This window comes from Myxocyprinus asiaticus, chromosome 28 (genome assembly GCF_019703515.2).
Source record: "Myxocyprinus asiaticus isolate MX2 ecotype Aquarium Trade chromosome 28, UBuf_Myxa_2, whole genome shotgun sequence".
Lineage (NCBI taxonomy): Eukaryota > Metazoa > Chordata > Actinopteri > Cypriniformes > Catostomidae > Myxocyprinus > Myxocyprinus asiaticus.
This window is the reverse complement of record NC_059371.1, coordinates 19310021-19335777: the sequence shown is the minus strand read 5'-3', so window position 1 is coordinate 19335777 and position 25757 is coordinate 19310021. Positions and strand designations below refer to the sequence as shown.

General features: G+C 39.3%; 1 protein-coding gene across 2 annotated transcripts in view; it reads left to right on the top strand.

Annotated features, from left to right (window-relative positions):
• The window catches only part of LOC127419053 (laminin subunit beta-2-like), a 51129-nt gene that overhangs the window by 22403 nt on the left and 2969 nt on the right, over positions 1-25757 (top strand). For both annotated transcript variants that reach the window (XM_051660104.1, XM_051660105.1), the window contains exons 5-30: positions 2927-3000; positions 3095-3283; positions 3401-3464; positions 6438-6640; positions 6777-6897; positions 6990-7178; positions 8146-8325; positions 8642-8754; positions 9455-9534; positions 9621-9756; positions 10411-10569; positions 10647-10774; positions 10938-11067; positions 11231-11423; positions 11542-11685; positions 11823-12054; positions 13185-13348; positions 17007-17231; positions 17641-17858; positions 19248-19344; positions 19504-19876; positions 21891-22075; positions 23413-23654; positions 24163-24366; positions 24541-24685; positions 24800-25007. In XM_051660104.1, the coding sequence (XP_051516064.1) occupies positions 2927-3000; positions 3095-3283; positions 3401-3464; positions 6438-6640; positions 6777-6897; positions 6990-7178; positions 8146-8325; positions 8642-8754; positions 9455-9534; positions 9621-9756; positions 10411-10569; positions 10647-10774; positions 10938-11067; positions 11231-11423; positions 11542-11685; positions 11823-12054; positions 13185-13348; positions 17007-17231; positions 17641-17858; positions 19248-19344; positions 19504-19876; positions 21891-22075; positions 23413-23654; positions 24163-24366; positions 24541-24685; positions 24800-25007 (4396 nt within the window). The remainder of the gene's footprint in view (positions 1-2926; positions 3001-3094; positions 3284-3400; positions 3465-6437; positions 6641-6776; positions 6898-6989; positions 7179-8145; positions 8326-8641; positions 8755-9454; positions 9535-9620; positions 9757-10410; positions 10570-10646; positions 10775-10937; positions 11068-11230; positions 11424-11541; positions 11686-11822; positions 12055-13184; positions 13349-17006; positions 17232-17640; positions 17859-19247; positions 19345-19503; positions 19877-21890; positions 22076-23412; positions 23655-24162; positions 24367-24540; positions 24686-24799; positions 25008-25757) is intronic.

Sequence of the window (25757 nt, the reverse complement as noted above, 5' to 3'; positions counted from 1 at the left end):
AATGGTAAGTGGCGAATCTGTGGCAAGTTTGCAGCAAATTTGCCATGAAATCTCTTTGTAAGGGAGCTGACATTCACCTTCAGTTTGCGTCGGAGTTCTGTTGGTGTTTATTTTGTCAATATGATCATCTCACTCCTCATTATCTAGCATATTACAAGACTACTTGCCAAATATACAAATAAATGGACATGCAACTGTCACGCTTCAGTTTAGGGAAGAATCGGGAATGGCGTGGATCCAAATGCAGTAGATTTATTCACAAAGAAAACAAGAGAAGATGATGAATATGAAACAAACACTTCACTAAGAAAGAAAATTATATGTTACAGCAGTAGGCTGGAGAAATAACATAACTTGTAAACTCACAACCATACAAACAAGAACCGACAAGAGGAAGGAGAACAAGAGGACTATATATACACATGGGGACTAAAGGCATTACAATGAACAGCTGGGAACAACAATTAGAGGGAACAGGTGTGTGTGATGAGGATGTATGGAAGGTGCATGATTGAAATGTAGTTTGGGGAAAAAACTTCAACATAAGTCTCAGAACACAAAAGGAGGATGACAGCGTGACAGCAACATTGATTTGCATTGAAATTATGTAAATAAGTGAGAAGAAATAAATCGCTAAACAGCTGAAATCCACCTCTGGTTTGCATCAGAGTTCTGTTGGTTTATTTTGTAATTAATGAATGTCTAACTGGTCATTATGCATCTTATTACAAGACTACTTGCCAAATAAATATCTAATGCACATGAAACACTGATTTGAGTTTAAATTTGTATTTTATTGTCTTACTTGTAAAGATTGCACAGTGATCTGAGAAGCAGGAAAGATGGCTCACAATACCCAGATGAGCGGTCTGATACGTAGATGTTACTGAGCAATATCAGAATGCTAGATGCCACCATTGACCAATCAGAATCGAATATTCCAGAGAGTCGTGTAATAAGTATTTTTATGCTCATTAGAGTAACATGTTGTTAATTTTTGCAACATATTAAGGTCATGCTCTATTGAAATCAATTGTCAGTTTATTTTGAAATCAATTATTTGTGTGGTGCACAGGGTTTCAGCCCATGTAGAGTGTCCCAAATCGTTACTCATGATGTTACATTTCAGTTAGGATGCTGCCTATGCTGCATGCTGCAGTGAAGCAGCTTGCTCGTTTTGTGAACAGAGCTTTTGTCTGGTTTTCTTTAGGCATGTCACTAATGTCACATGTGTTCTACAGGTGAAAGTCAAGTGCTACATTGTTGTACATAGAAGTAGCCTTTTAATGGCTCCTTGGCATGTGCTCTGTACTGAGGCTTAACGACAGCCCTTAACAACTTCCTCCTCCAGCCAAAACACTGAAACATGTATTGAAAAAACACAAGCCATTCAAATAATTTCCTTTTGTGCTCCACTTCAACTCTCCTGGCCTCTTCCTCACTGTCCGTCCCTCATTGGGCTGTGGTACAACCTGTCTCTCCTTTCCTCAATGTCCTTTTCCTTCCTGTTTAGCTGCTGATTATGAGACGCAGGTTAAATCCTGCAGTTGCACAGGCTCATTGAGCACACAAACACACATACACACACAGGGTGCAGTGGACGTTACAGCTTTGTAATGATAATGCAGTGAGGCACAGGTGAGCTCTTTTGTGGTGCCAGCTTTGTAGAATACAGACTGTCTGTTGCTCTAGATGAATAATGAACTGTCAGGCTAAGAACTGAAAAAAGCTAAACAAAAGTAGATTGTTCAACCACCTAGCTCTTTTTAGTCACTGCAGGACACTGCATGGACACATGCATTTGAACAGAATTGTGTATATTGTTGCTATAGAGATGAGTCAAAACCTTATTAAAGGGATAGCTTGCCCAAAAATGAAAATTCTGTCATTTACTCACCCTCATGTTGTTTCAAACCCATGTGATTGGGCAGAATGTTAGGGAATGATAGTCTAGGTCACAATTCATTTTCATTGCATATTTTCCAGACAATGAAAGTGAAAGATGACTAATTGATGAAGCTAATATTCTGCCTAAAATCTCATAAAAAATGTAAATGCCTAAAATTTTATATTTCAGACCACATACTTTGGATTACTCTGAAATGTACAATTCAAAGATTATTGTATTGACTTCTGGGGGCTTTTAAAAGCACTCTGATAATATTACGGAAAGCTTTTAGAAGTGAGATGCTTTTTTTGTATGACGTCATGTTATTAAAGTGATCCGAGATTACTGAACGGACAGCCCACCATCTCTAATTACAAATCACGAAAATGAACACAGAACAAAGTCTCCCTCATGGCAACACTAAATATTCACTGTGTAATCAGATGTGGTTAATGTTTCCCATGAACCCTAAACTGTCTAACTGTTGTGTTTTCCTCACTTCTGCTCCTTCCCACAAAGGTCAGGGGGCATCTGATATCATTTCTTTTGTATCACACAATTATTTATTTTTATGTTGGTGATTTCAGTTGAGATAATGCTAGAAAAAATCCACGGCTAATGAGAACATTAAAGACCCCATGAAATAGCTTGACGTGCTCAGTTTTCTTTCCTGTCTTGACGTGTTTCCTTTTGAAACAAAGTTTGGGTGGGACATATTGAAGAACTCATCTCGTTTTTTTTTTTAAATAGCCAATAGACTTTATTTATCTCTATGCCATGAACTAGGATTTGCTAGTTGGTTGCAGGGGATATAAGGGGGAGGGACATTGTCATTATGAAGCATTTTATTGGATGTAAATCTGTGTAGTCCAAGAGTCATCATCAATATTTTTGGTCCGTTTTCCCAGAAGAGAAATATTGTAAATTTTAAATGCATACAGCCGAAGGCTAATTTTGTCAACTTTAATGAGCTTTAATTAATATTAATTAAATGTAATAATTTAAATTATAAAATGTTCAAACCTTTTATTTCCCCAGGAAAATCGGATGTTTACCTTCAGTTGGACCTGGAGGCAGAGTTTCACTTTACTCATCTCATCATGACATTTAAGGTAAGAAAAATTTTTCCCTCCAAGAAATGGCTTGTATTCTTGGTTTTGAAGTGGCCGTTACCTCTTAGACTCTCTCTTTTATATCTGTACACAGACATTTCGTCCAGCAGCTTTGTTGATTGAGCGATCAGCAGATTTTGGACAAACCTGGCAGGTGTACCGTTACTTCGCCTCCGACTGTGACTCCATTTTCCCGGGAATTTCCCAAGGTCCTCTTCACAAGGTTGATGATATCATCTGTGAGTCACGATATTCTGACATCGAGCCCTCAACTGAAGGAGAGGTGATGATTTTTAAACAGGAACATTTTGCCCCAGTTCATTTGTTGGAAGAATGCAAACTTGCATGCACTTCTTATTTTTCATTCAAACGAACAGTCTTGCACATTCTCTCCTCTTAGGTGATTTATCGTGTTCTAGACCCTGCTATCCAAATCGATGACCCTTACAGCCCAAACATTCAGAGTAAGTGAACTCTTAGAATCCTAACATCTGATCATCACGCTTATCAAATCAGAAATGGCACATAAACCATCCTGTCTGATTGCATAGACATTGCAAAAAGCAATTGGTTGCTTGCATAGCTGGTGTTCCAGCCTGGTCAGGTCAGTCTAGTTTGCTGGTTTTAGAGGGTTTTTGGGCACTTGTCAGCTAAAAACCAGGTTGGCCAGGCTGAGACACTAGGTAGAGCACTTCCACTTTTGGACAAACATTTATGTACTAATCTACTTATTAAAAGTAACTAACTGCAATGAAGCTAATGGGGGATGCTTTTAGAGAGCATTTTTATGAGTCCAATATTTTGGACAGTTTTCCAGGAAGACATCATGTAAATTTTAAATGTGTATATCTTCTAAAGTTAATTTTCTCAATTTTAGGAGTGCACTGGTATATACAGTACGTGACCTCAAAGATAAAAGTTAAAAAAAAAACTCTCATTTTAATTTCGTGGCCTCAGCTCACTGCAACTCTGCATACATTGCATTTGCAAAGAGTTATGTGCAGATTTGTGGAGTGACGTGAGATGTTAATATTTGGGTGACCTTGTCGGCCCAGTATAAGTGGGATGGAGCAAGGTATTGTGTATAGAGCAGAAATAGCTGATGATTAACTGCCTAGTTCATGAAAAATAATTCCCATACAGCTGAGTTCTCAGAATGAAAGTTACTCTATATACATTTTTGCAAACTAACTTTTACAGTACGTGCCGTGTTCTACGTTTCGCTGCAGTTTCCAGGTGAAATAAACACAAGAGGTGCTACAACAACTGTGTGTTTTATTCATTGTCACACAAATCACGAGTACGACTGCTGATTATGACTTTAAAAACACGTATTTTCCACTTTATTACTCACACACTGCTATGTTATGGTATCAAAACACTTTTACTTTAATGCATGATTTAAAAAACGATACATTTTAACACTTATATTATAGACCCACCTACATATACACACTTATTCAAGTTTAAAAAACTTGCTTGGTAGCTCACCTTATAGTGCGTTGGACTAGACTCGAAGACTGTGGTTCGAATCTAACCAAAGACGCACGAAAGTGAAAGTGCTACAGAAATGACATGAAATATCATGCTTGCTTCAGCAAATGTGCTTTTCATTTCGAATTTGCATTTTAAAACAGTATCGCTTAGGTTTAGGTGTTGGTTTAGGGTAAGGATGTCTCTTTTGTTAAACTCTCATTTATCTTTTCGGACACTATTGGTTAAGTTTATGGTAACGTTTTAGGTTAGGGAGGTATGTTTTACTCTATAAAACCTCCATCTAAAATTCACCTTAAAAACCTCATCTGATTACAACCTCATTTTGCTTGGGTTTGGTGCCCTCCGCTGGACATTTCACTTGGAAACTGCAGCCAAACGTGCAATGAAGCACATAATTTCAGTTTTGCAAAAACGTTGCAATGCTCACGTAAATTTCATTAGATCAGGCTGGTGAGTTCTTAGTCATGCACAGTGTGGGCAGGGGGTGGGTGTGTATAGATTGATCCCACAGTCTCTCACATTGCCTGTCTGTCACATTGTCTAATACTGAACATCTAGAGCGTGACTAGAAGAAACAGTGTGTGCCCAGAAACTACACATTCTCTGATCTCCTTTTGGGATATTGCAAACCTTAGTCACCCTCACACACACATGACTCTAGAACTCCATGATTTTCCCGTTTGCAGCTCTCTAGCTTTGCTTCTTTGTATAAATCACGTAAGTCCCACTTCATTGAGTATCTGTGAAGTGTAACAGTAGTCTATCCACCACACGTCTGCTAAAGGCTACCACGCTTGGCTGACTTTGGCCTCCCACTGAGGGCTGGGCCTGTGGTTGAGGGGAGAAAGGTTTAGAGGTCATGGGTTAACAGAGATCAGGGACGTTTTACAGGGGTTGAAGGATGTTTCTCATAATTGGGTGGTCAGATTTGTGTGGTTGCTGAAAGTTTGGCATCATCTGCTCTGTTGATGCCAAGAACCTGAGGACAGAGGCAAACTTTCTCAACATTTGAAGGCACTTTAGAAAGATTATAACCTCAAATTGTACACTTTAAAAAGTGGTAACATGCTATTGTTACCTTAAGGAGCTATTTCTACCTGATTTAACCCTTAAAATGAGTTTTTATTGGTGTAACCTAATGTATTCAGGTTGATTTTAATGATGTTAATTAATATTTTTGACTTGAATCAAACCAGTTAATTTAGGTGTTACCACATAGAGCACACTTTGAGGGTATTATTTTTTTTTTTCAGTGTACAGAAGAGACTGTCGGAGCGTATGCTATAATGACAACCTAATACTTCGTAGACCAGGGTCAGAAAGACCAATCCACGGTTATGTAACACCCTAGTAATGACTTCTATTGAGGTTTTATGTGTAGACAGTAAATACTCCTGCTATTCAATGCAGTTTTTTTTTTTTTTTTTTTTTTTTAAGTTTTCAGCAGGCCTAGAAAGAATCTGCAGACTTTTTCCACGTTTTCTTTGCATATTTTGTGGAAAAATTCTATGGATTTAAACATGGTACAATGTGTTAAATGGAGCTGCGAGTACTGCACACATGTTGGTAGCCGAAAGCGAAATCAAATTAACAAAAATATTATTATTTTACTTTAAAAAAAATATTGGGAAAACCATATTCAAGTAATTTACTCTAAAACTTCCCAGATGATAAATTATACAGTATATTTATCTTTAATTTTAACATAGCTCTTTCATCCATATTTTTATGAAAACAAAGTATACATAACAAATACACAAAAAAAGCAAAAATAGGGAGATTAAAACTACTACTGAATTATTGTGGCCCTTGTTTTCGGTCATAGAAATGGCTGTGTTCCATCAATTCTTACATCAAAGAAGCTGTTACTATCCCACTCCTTATTCTTGTTTTTTGCCAAATTCCACCACTTAACCCTAAAGTCTTCCCTCATATCACAGATCAGCTGAAGATCACCAATCTTCGTGTGAACTTCACCAAGCTGCACACACTGGGTGACAACCTGCTGGACTCACGACCCGAGATCAAAGAGAAGTACTACTATGCCATGTATGAGCTGGTCGTCAGGGGCAACTGCTTCTGCTATGGCCATGCCTCTGAGTGTGCGCCTATTGAAGGGATTATGGATGACATTGAGGGCATGGTGAGTTTAGTTCACATACCAGATTGTGGGGCCAGACATAAAATAGTCAAAAGCAATTTAGGGACCAAACATAAGGTAGTCAGAGAGGTCAGTAATGCAATAAGCTGAAATTAACTTTTGATGTTTCCATCTCTAGGTACACGGGAGGTGTGTTTGCAATCACAACACCAAAGGACTGAACTGTGAACAGTGTGATGACTTCTATAATGACCTGCCCTGGAGACCAGCGGAGGGCCGTAACACTAATGCCTGCAAGAGTAATTATCAATTACCAAAATAAAGAGCTCATAAATACTTTTATTTTTTATATATCCACATGAAATTGTAATCTTTCCACTTTTTCCCCTAGAATGCAACTGTAATGGTCACTCCAACCTGTGTCATTTTGACGTGGCTGTATATCTGGCTACTGGGAATGTCAGTGGAGGTGTGTGTGACAACTGTCTCCACAACATGATGGGCCGCAACTGTGAGACCTGCAAACCCTTCTACTACCAGGATCCAACAAGAGATATCAGAGACCCTGGGGTCTGCGTGGGTACGTGTGCCATGGAGCTCAAAGTTAAAGGAACAATTCACCCAAAAATGTAAATTCTATCATCATTTATTCACCCTCATGCCATCCCAGATGTGTATGACTTTCTGTCTTCTGCAGAACACAAACGAAGAATTTAGGAGAATTTCTCCGCTCTGTAGGTCCATACAATGCAAATGTATAGTGACCAAAGCTTTGAAGCTCCAAAAAGCACGTAAAGGCAACATAAAAGTAATCCATACTAATCCAGTGGTTAAATCCATGTCTACAGAAATGATATGATAGGTGTGGGAGAGTAACACATAAATATTTAAGTCCTTTTTTACTATCACTTTCACTTTTACGTTCACATTCTTCTCCTGTTTTTTAGCGATTCGCCATTCTTCGTGCGTATCGCCACCTACTGGGAATTTAGTAAAAAAGGACTTAAATATTGATCTGTTACTATTCCACACTTATCATATCGCTACTGAAGACATGGATTTTACCACTGGAGAAGTATGAATTACTTTTATGCTGTCTTTCAACCATCATTCACTTGTATTGTATAGACCTACAGAGCTGAGATATTCTTCCAAAAATCTTTGTTTGTGTTCTGCAGAAGAAAGAAAGTCATACACATCTGAGATGTCATGAGGGTGAGAAAACGATGAGAGAATTTTCATTTTTGGGTGAACTATTCCTTCAAGAAATGTGTGCATGAATGCTCTATTGGAAAAGTCCCTTGGAAAAGTCATTTTACAAGTTCACTGGTTCATAAATGTCTGGAGCGCATTAAGGTAAGTGGACTTGGCTTGCTGTCCATAACGGAGGGGCTCGAGCACAAGACTAGGCTTGAGCTTTGAGATCCCCCCCCCAGTTAGGATATGATTGGCAGGCCTAGATGAACAAGCTACTATCAAACTTATGTTTAGAACTTCATTTAAATGTGAATTCTTGAATATTAAACTGTATCTGTTCACTCTGCCAGCCTGTGACTGCGACCCTGATGGTTCTCTGAATGGTGGTATTTGTGATGGGCATGATGACCCCTCTCTGGGCATGATCGCTGGGCAGTGCCACTGTAAAGACAATGTCAAAGGCCCACGCTGTGATAAATGCAAACCTGGATTCTTTGGGCTCAGTGCTGGTGACCCTCGTGGCTGCCAGCGTAAGTACATGACAGTAATTTGAAGGTTGTTGGTTAAATTCCCAGTAGGAAGAAATCTATGGGCTACAACAATGGTTCATGCTTGGTTTTGCTACAGGATCCAACAAAAGTAGCTTTTAGCTAATTGACATAAATAACTTTAAGCTAGACAATTTGACATTTCAATGCCCCAGGTGAAAGTCTTTTCTAGTCAGGGTGAGAAAGGAATTAAACATCTCTGTGCTCTTCTACTGAGATCTATTTGTGGAACATTTTTGAAGTACATTTTTATGTATGATACTTACTCAGTCTCCGTTTCTCTCCCTGGTTTGCTTAGCATGTAAATGTGACCCTAGGGGTACGGTGTCTGGTGGCCCCCAATGCGACCCTGTTAGTGGAGACTGCTTCTGTAAACGTCTGGTTACTGGACACATTTGCAACCAATGTATGGTAAGTACAGCTGCGACATGTATATCTGTACCACAACAAATAAACAGTCTGCTTACAACCCTAATTAAATTTGTGTGCTGCTCATTGTATCTTTTTATAAGAGGTCATAAGGTCACTGGGCCATTCACCAATTAGCACTGCATGCTTTTACTGGTAACTTATTTTCTCTGATTGGCAGTGACGTCAGCCAACAACGTTTGCTCTACAGTAGAGCTGATTGTCTGCATTTAGCCCAAGGGTTTAAGGCCTCTACAGATGGTGTAGGTTTACACATGGCTTAAAATGGAATGAAAGGGGAAGAGCTGTATCCTGAAATTAGACAGGCAATAAATGCCTTTAGCATTAGAATGACATTGTTTTAGAATATTAGTCCTATCATTTCACTAACAAAAATGTACCAAAGAGTTCTATGGTGATTTTATGGTATTATTTGAAGTGCCCCATAAATACTGTGATACCGTGTATGAGAATGGTAATCATTCAGTACCATAGTATATATCAAAGTATCTTGGTATTACCACCTGATACCATCACTGTAACACAGAACTGCCGTTGTAAGAGCTGTTACATTAGTCTTTTCTCAGGGAAGTCAGTATTCTGGATATTAAAGTCCACATTATGAGATTGTTCTGGCTTATGTATTCCCTGTTTTTTTTGTATAAATTTCACATTTGCTCATGTTTTTATATGCTTTCCACAGCCTGAGCACTGGGCCTTGAGTCACGACGCCAGTGGATGCAGAGGGTGTGACTGTGATGTGGGTGGAGCTACAGACAACCAGTAAGTATTGTGTAATTTACTGTGGGTTTTAGGCTTTTTACAGTGAAAACACAAAGCATTTAATTTGACTAATTCACTGTCTTCAGATGCTCGATGGAAACAGGGCAGTGCCGCTGTCGAAGTCACATGATTGGTCGCCAGTGTAGCCAGGTGGAGTCTGGGTATTTCTTCATGGCCTTAGACCACTATCTTTATGAGGCTGAAAATGCCAAAATGGGTCAAGTAAGTAAGGAACTACTAAAACGGTCATTAAAATTTTTGTGTCAAGGTACAAATAATATTTATTTGATTTTTAAAGGGATAGTTCACCTTCTGTCATCATTTACTCACCCTCATGATGTTCCAAACCCATTGTAACAAAGTTCAATGGAAAGGAGGAGGTGAGAACCGGCTTGACAATAAAAATAATAGTTTATTGATTGACTTAAACAAAAAGACAAACACATGCCGGGCAACTGCCCATAACTCTCTCTCTCTCAAACTGCCATCTCCGGTCGCCTTTATCCCTCTCGGGCTTGATCAGCCTGATTAGAGGCCGGGTGTGCAGAATCACGGCCCGACCCTGCCCTCCGCCCTGCCACACCCATATGATTTTTTATTTATTTTTTTCTGTGAAACACAAAAGGAGATGTTAGGCAGCATGTTAGTCTGCTAGTCTCAGTCAAGGCAAATTACTGTCATTGTATGGAAGACAAGATGAGATAAAAGTGAACAAGCATTATGCCGTTTGGTTTTCATTTTGGGTGCACTGTTCCATTAACTTACCCCATTTAGCTACAGAGCAAATATTTTTAATCAGACATCAGTGTATGCCAAAAGTGCCAAAAGAAAATAAAAGCAAATGTTCAGATGTCTTCACACTTGTTCATTTTACAGGGATCCACTTTTGAGGAGAGAGAGTACCAGCCTGGCCATCCCACCTCATGGACAGGCACTGGTTTTGCACGGATTCCTGAAAGTGGTACGCTCGAATTCACCCTTAACAACATCCCATATTCAATCGAATATGATGTCCTTGTTCGCTATGAGCTTCAGGTAAACAGTGCTCCTTAACACTATGTGCATCCCCGTTTTGTGTGTATAGCAACATGGGTCTATGTGCTTTTTTAAAGATGCCACGGGACTGGGAGGAGGTGCATGTAACGGTGGTTAGACCTGGACCCATCCCTACTAGTAGTCCATGTGGAAACACCATCCCTGCCGATGACCTGCTAACCGTATCACTGCCTTTAGGTGCCAAGTATGTGAAACACACAAAAATTATCTTGTAAAACCAAAACAACCAAGAAATGTTTTTCTTTACTTTCATCCATGCTGTCTAAGAATCTACTCAATAAGTCAGTCTGTTTTCTAGTTTTGACTCCTCTATAAAGGCTTAGACTGTTTCTGATGCTCTGCTGCAGGTTTGTGGTTCTGCCTCAGCCGGCGTGTTTGGAGAGAGGAGTGAGTTACAAACTGCGTTTGGAGTTCGTCCGTTATGGTGACAGGAACAGCATCCTTAGCTCTACTAATGCATTTGTACTGGTTGACTCTGTAAGTAAACTCTGTAACTCATGTGATGACATCTAAATGAACTGGTTTTATTTAAGTCAGAAATATTATTTAACATGACTAAATCAATCTGAGCACATTCAATTACACCAGTTAAGAATTTCTGAAAGGTTAGATCATTCCTCCAATTTCTTTACTTCTCCAGATTGCACTACTCCCTCGATACTCATCTCTAGAGATGTTCATCGCGGGTGACCCCACATCCGTTGCACGGAAACAGAGCTATGAACGTTACCGCTGCCACGAGACTGCAAAGAGCGTGTCCCGGCCTCAGATGAGTGAAACATGTGCCAAACTCATCACCAGCATGTCTGCCCTCATTAACGACGGCGCACTGCGTGAGTGTCAACAGAGCATGTTGGGTGACGGATTTGAGAAGGGAATACTTTGGTTTTTTTTGTTTGTTTTTTTTAAACTTTTTTCTGTTGTTACATTAAGATGATATTTCTCCCGCAGCTTGCGAGTGTGATCCTCAAGGTTCACTAAGCTCTGAATGTGATGTTCGTGGAGGTCAGTGTCACTGTAGACCCAACATATCAGGTCGTCGCTGTGATAAATGTGCACCAGGGGCTTATGGATTCGGACCTTCAGGATGCAAACGTAAGAGTCGTGTTTGAAAATAAATTTTTCCTTCTCTGGTATATCAATATAATTTTCCTAATGTCCTTTTTTATGTTCTAATGTTTGTTTGTTCATTTATTTCTTCCTTTTATCTTTTTCTCTCTTTCTGTCTGTAGTTTGTGAATGTAGTCTGGAGGGCTCTCAGAGCCGGTTCTGCGATTACTACACAGGACAGTGTCCGTGTCGGCCTGGTGCTTTTGGTCAGCGCTGTGATGGCTGCCAATCTGGGCACTGGGGTTTTCCGAACTGTAGGCCCTGCCAATGTAATGGGCATGCTGAGGAGTGCCACCAGAGAACTGGATCCTGTCTCAACTGCAGAGGCAACACAGCAGGGGATAAGTGTGAAAGGTAAGAGCAAAATAAAAGACATTTTTTGGTTCTGTTCTCACAGAAGACCACTAAACAACGTTCAGGGGTTTACTTCAATTATGGGCATTTGTGGACCTGTTAGAAAATAAACAAGCTTTCCACATTCTCACTAGTTTATTTGTCTTCTAATAATGTCTATATGACTAGTAGATAGACATGCATAGCAAGATAATTCTGCTATTTTGTATATTCTCTTAATTATCATAAACATTTCCACCACAATGTCATGTCCGCCACATCTCAAATTATACAGTATTTTATTCTGTGGTAAAAATGACAGTGATGGAAAATTGTTGGTTGTGGTGGAAATTACAATAATAATATAAATAATTTTTGCACAATGAATAATAAAATGGTTTATGTTTATTTCACTGTTTGTTTAGATTATATTAAAATGTAAATATAATAAAACAAATATAATAATTCATATTTTTGTGATGGATTTTCATATTTAAAGGTGCACTCAGTAACTTTTTTCCTCATTTAAAAAGTTTTACTTCTAAAGAAATGAATAGTAATTTTGAAACATATGCATAAAATCATGACAACTCATGTGAGACGAAGAGTTCAGTCACATCAGTAACCTTATAAAAGCTCTTTTAATCTAAATGGAGCATTGTCCCCCTCATGGGGGCTGCCATATTAGCATCACATGACCATCTGAATACAGCTCGCTTAAACTCAGTAACTGCCCTTTTATTGGACATTTTCATTCATGGATTAAATTAATCCTGGTTTACTGTGCATAGTACATTTCTACAATGGCACTGGTAACTGAAAACTACCGTTTGAATGATGCAGCATCCAGGCCACTAGGGGTCACTGTAAGCCATACTTCGACGTACTTAAAAAAAAAATTACTGATTGCACTTTTAAAGATTGAAAGTCTGGGTCTGGAACTAGGTTAAGCAATGACATTTATACATACAGTAAAAGACATTTGAAAATAATAAAATGATGAATGCCTGATAAAAGATTTCCAAGACAGTTTTGTGTGACCAAAAATAAAGAAAAAAATCTGTTAGGTTTAATAAAAAAGGGTTGATTCTGCCTCAGTGTTTATACTCGTTCTATATGCACGCTAATGTAATCAATACCTCCTGTCACAGGTGTGCTAATGGTTACTATGGAAACCCAGTGCTTGGTTTAGGGAGTCAGTGTCTGCCCTGCCCCTGTCCTGAGGGGCCCAGCAGTGGACGCCACTACGCCGCCTCCTGTTACCAAGACAACAGAGGCCAACAGGTGGTCTGCAACTGCAACCAGGGTTACACAGGTATTTTTACCCCTGCGCTCTTTCTCCCTCTTCAGACAGATGGGATAAAGTGGATAAAGATGAGGTTTGGATCATGCACAGTTGCATTTCATGCGCACCTGCATAAAAGGGCTTGAGATGGAATAAACAAGAGAATGTGTTCCCTGTATGGCATCCCAGATTAACAGTACTTGGTTGGTGCATTATATCTGAGGGATAATGTACAATCAGTCAGTCATTATCGCAAAATAAACCCCAACAGGGCGATCAGGACTTGTTTTGAATAAACCCTATTTAATTTGCTATAATGACCAGCTGACTGTACATTATCCCATTTATTACATGGCTACATCAGAATCAGAATGAGCTTTATTGCCAAATATGCTTACACATACAAGGAATTTGTCTTGGTGACAGAAGCTTCCAGTGCACAAACAATACAATACAGCAACAAGACAGAGATAATAAAAAAATAGAATAAGAATAAAAAGGGAATAGAAAATGTAAGTATATACAGAAATACACAATAAGACAAAAAAAAATATGTATAGGTATATATATATGTATGTATATATATATATATATATATATATATAGGTATATATATATATATATGTATAGGTATATATATATGTATGTATGTATGTACAAAAACAAATCTGTTAAATACAGTGCAAGGGAATGTTATGGCAGAAGAGGTATGGTATGTTGGATAAATATAATTAGACTAAGCTGTGTATTGCACATAATTATTGCTCAATGGGGCAGTTTTAACTTTTCATGAGATGAATGGCCTGAGGGAAGAAACTGTTCTTGTGCCTGACTGTTCTAGTGCTCATTGCTCTGTAGCACCTGCCAGAAGGCAACAGTTCAAAAAGAAAGTGTGCAGGGTGAGTGGGGTCCAGAGTGATTTTTCCAGCCTTTTTCCTCACTCTGGAAGTGTACAGTTCTTGAAGGGAGGGCAGGGGGCAACCAATAATCCTTTCAGCAGTCCAAACTGTCCTTTGTATTCTTCTGATGTCTGATTTCGTAGCTGAACCAAACCAGACAGTTATTGAAGTGCAGAGGACAGACTCAATGACTGCTGAATAGAACTGTATCAGCAGCGCCTGTGGCATGTTGAACTTCCTCAGCTGGTGAAATAAATAAATACATAGACATTAAAAAAAATTCATTTGAGTTTAAATTATTTTATTATCTTCTTTGTAGATTAGCTAAAAAAAAAGTAGTCCATTACAATGTAAAAAAAGCGCAATCTGCATTAATTTATACATTATTATTAGTCTGAAACCCAAGTTATTTTTATGAACTAGTTAGCTAACATTTATAACAACAAAGTAACTAGTCTTCCCTCAAAGGTTTTGTGCTCATCACCATATTAATACTAATGCTTAAGTTTTCAAGGCCAATTTTACTACAGTCAGTAGCCATTTCAGGTTGCAAGATGGCACCAATTAAATATCTGAATTTGAGTTTCTATGAAAAAATGACAGATCACGGAGTGATACATGAAACATGAAAGTAGCACCTGTATGTTGGAAATATTTAGAGGCTGTTAAAAATATTTGCTCGCCCAATGTCACGTTTAACCAATCAGACTCAAGTATTCCGTGAGCCATGTAATAATGCCATTTAACACCCTGAGCCCATCTTCATCTGGATAGGATGCAGAAAATGTCATAATCAGAATTGAAGGCCACCTTCATTCTGATAAGACATGCAGTGATCATGTGTGTGTGTTATTTTCTGTCCCCCCTCAACTGAACACAGGGATTGTAAAGCGCTCTGAAGGTGCAGTTCTCAAGCGTGAGTAACCATGGAGACCCACCCAATCTCTGCTGCCCAACCTCCAACCTCCCTCCCTTTCTCAGCGCATGGCTCATGCCCTCACCCTGCATGTTCATTTTCAGAACCCTGTGAAACTGCAGCAAGCACAGTTTTAACCCGCTCAAGCCAATAGAATCGTAGAGTTCACTTTGCACCAGAAAAGCAGACATCTGCCTCTTTGAAGCACTTGGTTGCAAAGAAATTTGAACATAGCAACAGAGTGGATAAATATGGCAGATGTAAATGAATCAGAACTTCTAGCCCTCATTACCCAGGAGCAAAATTGTTGCTAAAGTAATCATTTAAGCTAACTGAACTTCAAACTGGAAAAGTCCAAAAGCTGTAATTTCCACTGTGATGCTTTGTACCTCATCACTCTTCCGGAGATTACTACAGTTCCCCTTGAAGTTTGTGTGTACTCAGGCAGCTGAGCATATCATTCAGAGCATATTTTTTCAATGTTAAAATACTTTCTTTTGTTCCAGTGTAATATAAAAATACAACTACAGTATATGTAAGCCATACGTAAGTTGATTCCCCTCAAAACTATAAACATTGTGGCGTTATGGTACTATCAAAACATTGCTCTGCTTGTTTGAGCGTTCCGTCTGTGAGTTTGGGACAGGACTATCTGACCAGTGGAAGTTTGAAAATCATTATTTTTCAATTCTGTTTGGTGACGCTAGTGGGGAAATTACACACCACCTTTAGGATTTAAATCTTCTGGAGAGTCATCTTTTGTGGTGATGTAATTTGCAAATGTACTTAATAGTATTTGTGTATATATTCTCTGTAGAATGCTCATTACATGATGTCTTGATAAATGCAGTGGTTATATTGTAAGTGTTCATCTCTTAAATATTTTATTTATTTATCTTATTTTTGTCCCCAAATTTATTTGACCCTTTTCTCCCCAATTTGGAATGCCCAATTCCCAGTGCGCTCGTCCTCGTGGTGGTGTAATGACTCGCCTCAGTCCGGGTGGTGGAGGACGAATCTCAGTTGCCGCCGCGTCTGAGACATTCAATCTGCACATCTTATCACATGGCTTGTTGAGCACGTTACCGCGGAGACGTAGCGCGTGTGGAGGCTTCACGCTATTTTTCGCGGCATCCATGCACAACTCACAACGCGCCCCACCGAGAGCAAGAACCACACATTATAGCGACCACGAGGAGGTTACCCCATGTGACTCTACCCTCCCTAGCAACCGGGCCAATGTGGTTGTTTAGGAGACCTGGCTGGAGTCACTGAGTATGCCCTGGATTCGAACTCGCGACTCCAGGGGTGGTAGTCAGCATCAGTACTCGCTGAGCTACCCAGGCCCCCAAATATTTGATTTTATTAATAATAAATTCAGAATGTTTTGATTGAATATTGGTCTACTACCCAAAAGACCACAATTGCAGTGCTGATTCGGTTCCTCAATGAATCCCTGCTCATTTTAATACATTTTCCTGCAAATACGAAACTAAAGTGGAGATTGTTATGTTTGTTCACTCTTGAATACTATTTTCTGTCTTGGTGACTTAAAACGCAACTCCTTAATCTAATCTTAATATACAATCGGAGAGATATTCTCTTGAATAAACATACTTGAGATTAAGTTCAGATTCAGATTTTTACATGTCATGAAAATAATATTCATAAAGAAAATGTCTTTGATTAATAATTACATATTACTTGAACATGTTTCATCATTTAGAAAGGTAGTTTCTCTGTTGAATTGTTGAGACATTGGAGTAAAACATGATTGTAAAGACCATGTCAATTCAGAATTTCCATCTCTCTCTTATCAGAATCTGTTGCTTTGCCTCTCTGCAACTAAACTCCTGCTTTCACCATCAACCAGGTTCACGTTGTGAGGACTGTGCTCCTGGTTACTACGGTGACCCCTCCAGGCCCGGTGGGCAGTGCCAGCCTTGTCGTTGCAGTAATAGCATCGACCTATCAGATCCTGACGCATGTGACAAGCGTACTGGCCAGTGCCTCAAGTGTCTGTACAACACTGAAGGGCCTGACTGTGGTGTGTGCAAGAGTGGATACTATGGAGATGCTTCCCGCCGCAACTGCCGAAGTGAGTTTACATGGGTCTTAAAGCTGAAGTGTGTAATTTTTTAATGTCTAAGTATGTTCTCCTGTTCCATCTTAATATGCTGAGACAACTACAGTATATGTAATCATTTGTCGGCTGATTTCCCCGAAAAGTGCAAAGGGTGGTTCTGTGGGGCCATCAAAACATTGATCTGTTTGTTTGAGCATTTGGATCAGCCAGAAACAGCAATGTTGGCTTAACCAATGATGTGAGTTTGGTGTGGTGTGGAATTTGTTAATGGTGATGACACAGAAATTACACACTTAAGATTTGAATTTGATTTCTATGTTATATGACACTATAATGATTACAGCGGCATTAATATCAACTCTTACTCTTTATAACATATTGCCACATGCACTGTGTAAACTATTGCCTCTCATCTATCCAGAATGCACCTGCAACTTCTTGGGCACAGAGCACAGTCAGTGTCTATCTCGAGATGAGTGTGTTTGCCAGCGTGCCACAGGACAGTGTCAATGTCTACCCAATGTTATCGGACAAACTTGTGACCACTGTGCACCCAACTACTGGAACCTAGCCAGTGGGCGGGGTTGTGAGCCCTGTGGCTGTGACCCCAACAATGCCTACATGTCCTCCTGCAATGAGGTACCATTGTCTCAGTCACACATATGATACAAAGTATACTAAGGCCAAATGGGCTTCTGTATCATTTCTTTTATTTTTATTTTTATTTTATTTTAACACCATGGCAGATTGGATAATTCGTAAGTAGGCTACTTGGTGTCGGAACAATCTGAAATTTGGGGGACACATTCTAAAACTTTAAATAAGCTCATGAATAGCTCATTAAGTTTACAATTTTATACCTGTTGTTTTACTCACAGACTAAAAGCTGTTTATTTGTGCACAGCATAGAGTTACAGATGATATGAACAGATGTGTCTTACTTGTCATGTTTCTCTCATGAAACTTAAACAGTATATGAGGAACTGTTACACACGATTACTAAAAGCAAATTCTCCCGTTTAAAACAAGCCCAAAAGCATTGTGATATGATGAGCAGATTCTGAGGTACTGTAATCTTCATGGAGCGTGTTTGACATCTGAACCAGTGAATGGAGGCCGGACAGCTGCTCCGGGTCCTAGTGCCTGCCGGATCCAACCTCTGTCAGTGCGACTTATACAGAGATGCGACTTATGTGTGTTTTTTTCTCTCAACAATGCAATTCTGACCCAGTGCGGCTTATAGACAGGTGTGACTTTATTTCCGATAAATACGGTAAATAAATAATAAAAAATGTTATTTGCTGTGGCATTGCAAGAATTAATTTGCCAGAACAAATCTACAAATTGGAAAAGACAAATTTGTTTTTCATTACCCAATTAGCGCTCTTGTCACCTGTGATCGCGTTATACAGCATACCTATGTGACTTGCATTTTTTGCATAGCCAAATTTCAAACATTACGAGTAAACGCTACTAAGACAGACAGAAAACATAGATAAGTTCGTTGAAAAGGAAAACTATCCATGATGGTTATGTGGGATAGTGGTGTGCCGTGGCATTTTTTGATCATAAAAAGTGTGCCGTGGCAGAAAAAAGGTTGGGAAACACTGCTCTGAGGAATGGTTCACCAGTTCAATAGTTCAAAAAGTGAACTTTTTATGTACTTTTCATCATTTATTCACCTATATGTCATTCAAAAACAATAATACTTTCTTTCCTCCATGGAGCACAAATGGTGAATGTTTGAAGAATATTCTGGCTGCTCTTTTTTCAATATAATGTAAATGAATTAGGACTGGGGCTGTTCAACTCTAAATTAACTACAAAAATCACCATAGAAAGTAAATGAAAGTAAATGGTAACTGAGACTAACATTCTGTCTAACATCTCTGTTTGTGTTCCACTGAAGAAATAAATTAATATGGGTTTGAACAAAATGAGAGTGAGTAAATGATGACAGAATAAAAATTTTGGGGTGAACTATCCCTTTAAGATAAGCTCTTTGTAACTTCTTCAACGCATATTCAGTTCACAGGCCAGTGCCAGTGTCGTGCAGGGTTTGGGGGAAAGACCTGTACAGACTGTTGGGAGAACCACTGGGGTGACCCAAGAAGACTATGCAGAGGTACACTTTTTCAGAGCACTTCATACATACTATCTGTACAAACAATCACCTCTAGTACTAATTAAGAACATTTCATGAGCAATAAACTCTAAAGAATCACATTATTTCACAATTAATAATAATTCACAAAATCACATTGATTTGCTTACCTCTCTGCAGTATGTGACTGCGACCCACGTGGCATTGAGACATCTCAGTGCAACCGTGTGACCGGACATTGCGTGTGCCAGCAGGGTGTATCGGGCGTTCGCTGCGATCAGTGTGCCCGTGGCTTCTCGGGCACCTTCCCAGATTGCAAGCCATGCCACCAGTGCTTCGGGGACTGGGACCGCATTGTTCAGGATCTAGCAACCAGAACCAAAGCTCTCACAGACAGGGCAAAGGAACTCCAGACTACTGGCTTGACTCAAGCCTTCGAGAGAAAGTTTAAGGAACTGGGGGACAAGCTGGCACAAGCACAGGAGATTGTTAATGCCCGCAATGCCACTACTGAGGCCGTGACCACTCTGATGGGCATGATAGAGGATCTCAGGTACAGACTGATCATGGAGAAATACACAGAGGGTCCAAAAGAGATGGTTTGTCCAAACAAAATGTATTCTGTCATCATTTACTCACCATAATGTTGTTCCGAACCTGTATGACTTTATGTCTTCTTTGAAACACAAAAGGAGATGTTTGATAGAATGTTAGCTTTAGTCATCATCATTCACTTAGAGGTCTGCAACCCGACCCATGCCTGACGAGACCCGAGAACCTGACGGGTTTTGGGCCGGGTTCGGGTCAGTTTTTCAAGTAGGACTTCGGGTTCTTGTTGGTTTCGGGTTTGTATGAATGAAAAAATAAACAGGCTTACCAAACTTGTTTTGTGCACGCGCTCTCACTCACAGACACGCACGAATGGACGAGTTAGGGGCCGTTCACACTGAACGTGTTTTTGCGTGTGTCTGTTCTGTTTCCCCATTGTTATCCTATGTAAAAACATGCTGGACGAATGTCTTTGACATTTACACCGCGTCTCACTTTTTCTTCATGGTCTTGTGCAGGACCGGCACATTTTAAACAAGTTAAAAAGAACTTCACATTTTCAGAAACACATGTTGAGACACCTGCACTCAGTTTCATCTGCGTCTAGATTGTTTTTTAGCTCAGGTGTCACAAAGATTCAACGTTCTGAACATGTTCAGGCTGCAAAGAGGGGGCTGTTGCATTGTTTCATTTTATTCCAGATTGTTATGTACCAAGTGAAGTTTCAGCGCATTAACGGTAAGGCAATGCTTTTTTCCCCTTCTGCTCTAGTGTACTGAGGGGCTGTCTTGCCTTGTTAAAACTGTGTATGTTTACTGTTTCAGTACTGTTACGAATGTTGCCTATATGCTTACATAAAATACAGCCTATTGCAACAGTACTTGCTAGGAGAAAAAATTAGATAGTAAGCGATTTCGGGTTTGGATCAGGTTCCGGCTTAAAATCTGACGGTATTGTTTGGGCCGGGTAGGGTTAGGCCACACAGTCTCAGGTACGGGTCGGGTTCGGGTTTAATTTTAAGGCCCGTGCAGACCTCTACATTCACTTTCTTTGCATCTTTTTTTCCACTCAATGAAAGTGGATAGTGACTGAGTGACATTCTGACTAACATCTCCTTTTTTATACCACTAAAGAAAGAACCTCATATAGGTTTGGAACAAGGGTGAGTAAATGATGACAGAATTTTCATTATTGGGTGAACTATCCCTTTAACTTTTGGCCACACTGCCAATGGCAGGTGAATTTAAAAAATATATGGTAAGTGTTCCAAAAGTCATTAGGCATGCGAGGCAGGCAAGTTCAAATTATTGTTTTACAATTCAATTTAAACCATGTGTTATATTGCTGTTACTTATAAAGTGACTGGCCAAGTGGTGATTTTATTTACCTGCCAAAGCCAGTTTTTGCTCAAATGTAGAGCTTGGCTAGTGTTAAATTTGGACCCTGGGTACACATGTGCAAACCTAAAATTCAAGTACTGTCATATACTAACAAAAGGTAGGACTTAGTTTGAATCCAAGGCATGCTGAGTGACTTCAGTCAGGCTTCCTGAGCAACCAGTTTGCCCAGTTGCTAGGGTGGGTAGAGTCATGTTGGTTTAACCTCCTCATAGTCGCCATAATGTGGTTCTTGCTCTCAGTGGGGCGCGTGGTGAGTTGTGCGTGGATGCCGTGGAGAATAGTGTGAAGCCTCCACACATGCTAGGTCTCCGCAGTAACGTATTCAAAAAGCCATGTGATAAAATGCGCAGATTGACGGTCTCAGATGCGGAGGCAACTGAGATTCGTCCTCCACCACCCGGATTGAGTTGAGTCACTATGCCACCATGAGGACTTGGAGCTCACTGGGAACTGGGCATTCTAAATTGCGGAGAAAAGGGGAGAAAATCCAAAAAAAAAAAAAAAAATGGTAGGACTTAAACCTTAAGCAGTAAGCCATGCCTTCAGATCTGCAAGGCTAGTTTAAGCCTTGGTCAGTTTATTTAGCCTTTTTCATAATTTTTTGTTTTTCTCACGTAGAGCTCAGATTGGTGAGACCACAGACACACTGAACCAGCTGGAGGGAGATCTGACCGCAGTGCAGGATAGTAACTATGAGGCCAGTAACGCATTAAGCACCCTGGAGAGAGAGACAAAAGAGCTCAACCTGAACGCAGATCAGCTAAACCGTCAACTTGACATTCTGAAGAACTCTAACTTCTTGGGTTAGTCATTAATGTTGTCTCACCTAAATATGCATTTACTGTAGTCGATGCATATTCTTGAATAAATATTAACATAAACATATTATGGTGTTCTCTTGTATACACACATATAAATGCAAATTTAACATGCTTTTGTTTACATATTAGGAGCCCTATTTTAAGATGAAAAAATTAAAAACATTCCATATAAAACTCATAATTTGATTATTTTCAGAGTTTGGACATGAACTTTATTACCACCAGCTGGTGGAATTTCCAAACTGCAAATGCAGGAACTGAATTTAGACTTTGCGCTGAAAACAGACGTGGTTTTCAAACATCTTAGTGCAATTACTTATTTCTCAGGAAAATAGCAAATTGCGCTTTGTGCCAATTCATTAACACACAATACACCCACAGTTTGTGCGCGTACACCCTCAATAGCACAAACACTCCCACCCACGCCCACTTGCACTGGCACAAGAATTAGCGCTCTCACGAAAATTGGATAAGACGCTGCGCATGGTTTTTGCGCGTAGCGATGCGCTTTGCGCGCTCACGAAAATAGATTCCTAAGAGTCTACATATTTGAGTAATATAACTGCTTTTTTGCAGGGAACAATCCATTGATTACTCTTTTATCAAAAGGCAGATTCAGTTTTATTCGTAAAGCATTTGTGTAATGCAAAAAGCAAAAAATACATACAAGACAAACAAACAAAAAAACTTTCTTAGTTCATCCAAAAATGAAAATAAAAAATAATTTACTCACCCTCATGCCATCCCAGATGTGTATGACTTTCTTTCTTCTGATAAACAAAAACAAAGATTTTTAGAAGAATATCTCAGCTCTGAATGTCCATACAATGCAAGTGAATTGTGACCAAAGCTCCAGAAAGCACATAAGGCATGAGGGTGAGTAAATGATGAGAGAACTTCCATTTTTGGGTGAACTATCCCTTTAAGGAAAGAGACACACTTTAAAGACACATAGTAACACTTTGCAATAAGAGTTGTATTTGTTAACATTAGTTTAAGCACTATGAACTAACAATTGTATTTTTATTAACTAACATTGACAAAGATTAATAAAAGCTGTAAAAACTATATTGTACTTTATTTGTTCATGATACCTAATGCATTAACTAATGTTAACGAATGGGAGCTTATTGTAAAGTGTTACCGGGGATAAATTAAAAAAACATAAAAACAACTTAAGTAAAAACACACAACTGTCCATCACACAATAACCAATATGCTTTTGCAAAGGCCAAAGAGGACAAGTTTTAAGCTGGGTTCTAAATATGTTATCACTGTCGTAGGAAATCATACTCTTTATCTGGTTTCCTTTCCTTTAGGTGCATATGATAGTATCCGTGCCTCATACAACAAGTCACGTGATGCAGAGCACCGTGCCAACAAGTCGACCACCGACATCCCCAGCAAAGTGAGCCAATCAGCAAACACCCGCAAGAAAACAGAGCGACTGATGGCGGAGAAGAAAGATGACTTCAACCGCAAAAACGCAGCAAACAAACGCACTCTCATAGACTTGAATGCAAAGGCTCAGATTCTGGACATAAAGAAAATCAATGAAAAGGTGAATCAGCTCTTTGAGACTGATTAAACAGGATATTCAACTGCAGCTTATATACACTGTTATAATTTGATATGAATATCAACTTTTTTTCCCCCTTTCAACATAAAGATTTTAGGTTCAGATTATATATGTATAAAGAAAGTAAATATTTTGGGTGCTGTAACTGGTTTTTCACCATTTTTAAATATTTTTGCAGTTGCTTGAAATGCATTTGACAAATGAATTTTTAAAAGCACAAATTTTCCATATAATTTAGTCTCTCAATTAATATGAGGCCATAAAAGCTGCATGCATAATAATTATCAAATAATTTTTCCATGTAGTATATGAAGTATGTAGTTTGAACTATAGCATGTCACACTGCAGGAAACTGCTGTCACTGCTTTCATGTCAATGGTAGAAAATACCTCAATAGTTGCACACTGACCTCATTGTTGAAATTTCCCCTTTAGCTAAAGTTTACCAAACATACATCTGCTTCAGCTGCTCTTGTTCAATATTTCCCCAGGTTTGTGGAGCACCAGGTGACGCTCCTTGTGGGGAGAGCCCTTGTGGCGGTGCTGGTTGTCTTGACGATGAGGGCAGACGCCACTGTGGGGGCCTGAATTGCAATGGAGCTGTAGCAGTGGCCAACAACGCCCTGGATAGATCCAAGCATGCAGAGAAAGAGCTGAATAAAGCTATGGGAATTGTAGAAGATCTTTTTAAGCAGGTAGAGAAACATGTCTGATGTTGTCAAGACACATTTACTTAATTTGATCAGTGATCACCACAATAAGAACGTTCTTCAGTGCAGTTAATTGCTATTTTAAAAATAATCAACATTCTTCAGCAGGATTGTTTGTCCTTTCTCAGTATCTTATGTTTTCCTGATTGGCATATTAAGGTGGCAGATGCTAAGACCAAAGCTCAGGAAGCTAAGGTTAAAGCCCAGGCAGCTTTGGAAAAAGCTAGTGATACCAAGAACAAGGTGGATCATTCTAACAATGACCTAAGAGACCTCATTAAACAAATTAGAGAATTCCTCATGCGTAAGTAATGGTTAATGCAAACTTAATATACAGTATATTATATATTAACACATGCAATGTCTGAAGGCACTTTAACATTCACACTTTGGGCACTGTCATATTGAATATTTGCAGAGGATGTGGCAGATCCTGATAGCATTGAGACAGTAGCCAATCGGGTTCTGGAACTATCTATCCCAGCTTCTCCCAAGCAGATTCGGCACCTTGCGGATGAGATTAAAGACCGCGTCAAGAGTCTGTCCAATGTGGATGCCATTCTGGAGCAGACCCAGAATGATGTCCGCAAAGCAGAACAGCTGCTGCTGGATGCCAAGAAAGCCAGGTGTGTGTGTGTGTGTGTGTGTGTGTGTGTGTGTGTCTTCTAAGAACATACAGTAAACCAAATCACTTTATTGTCATGCTACTATATACACAAGTGTAACAATGATTTTTGCTGTGCATAGCATGCTGAACTCATCAGAAAATATTTTGAAAATGCACTATAAAAGCCTATTTATCCACTCAAATTTTGCAATATTGCAATAAAAGGCAACATAAAATAATGGAACAAACTACTCACCCATTGTTTGAAGAAAGATGTCTGTCGGCCTTGATGCAAGTTTCACATGCAGTGACACAAACAGAACTTTCTACTCAGTAAATCTAACTGAAACCAGACAATTAATTAGTTTGTAGCTATTGGGATTTGGGTTCTTTTCCATGTAATTACCATTTGAATGGAAATGTGGGCCCCTTCGCACTCCCAATAGCAATTTTATAATTTATGACTGTTGTTTTAGTAGTAACTCCGAAATAACTTGATTTTCTGTATAGCTGCAGCCCTGTTATGCAACAGAATTGATGTCAGTGTGTGAAAGCAAAACACGAGCCCTGTGTTTTCTCACTGTTACACAGTCACACTGCTGTTTCGCTTATGCACTACTTAAAGGGATAGTTCACCCAAAAATGAAAATTCTCTTAGTATTTACTCACCCTCATGATATCCCAGATGTACTGTATATGACTTTCTTTCTTCAGCAGAACACATTTGAAGAAAAATAGAAAAATATCTCAGCTCAGAAGGTCCTTAAAA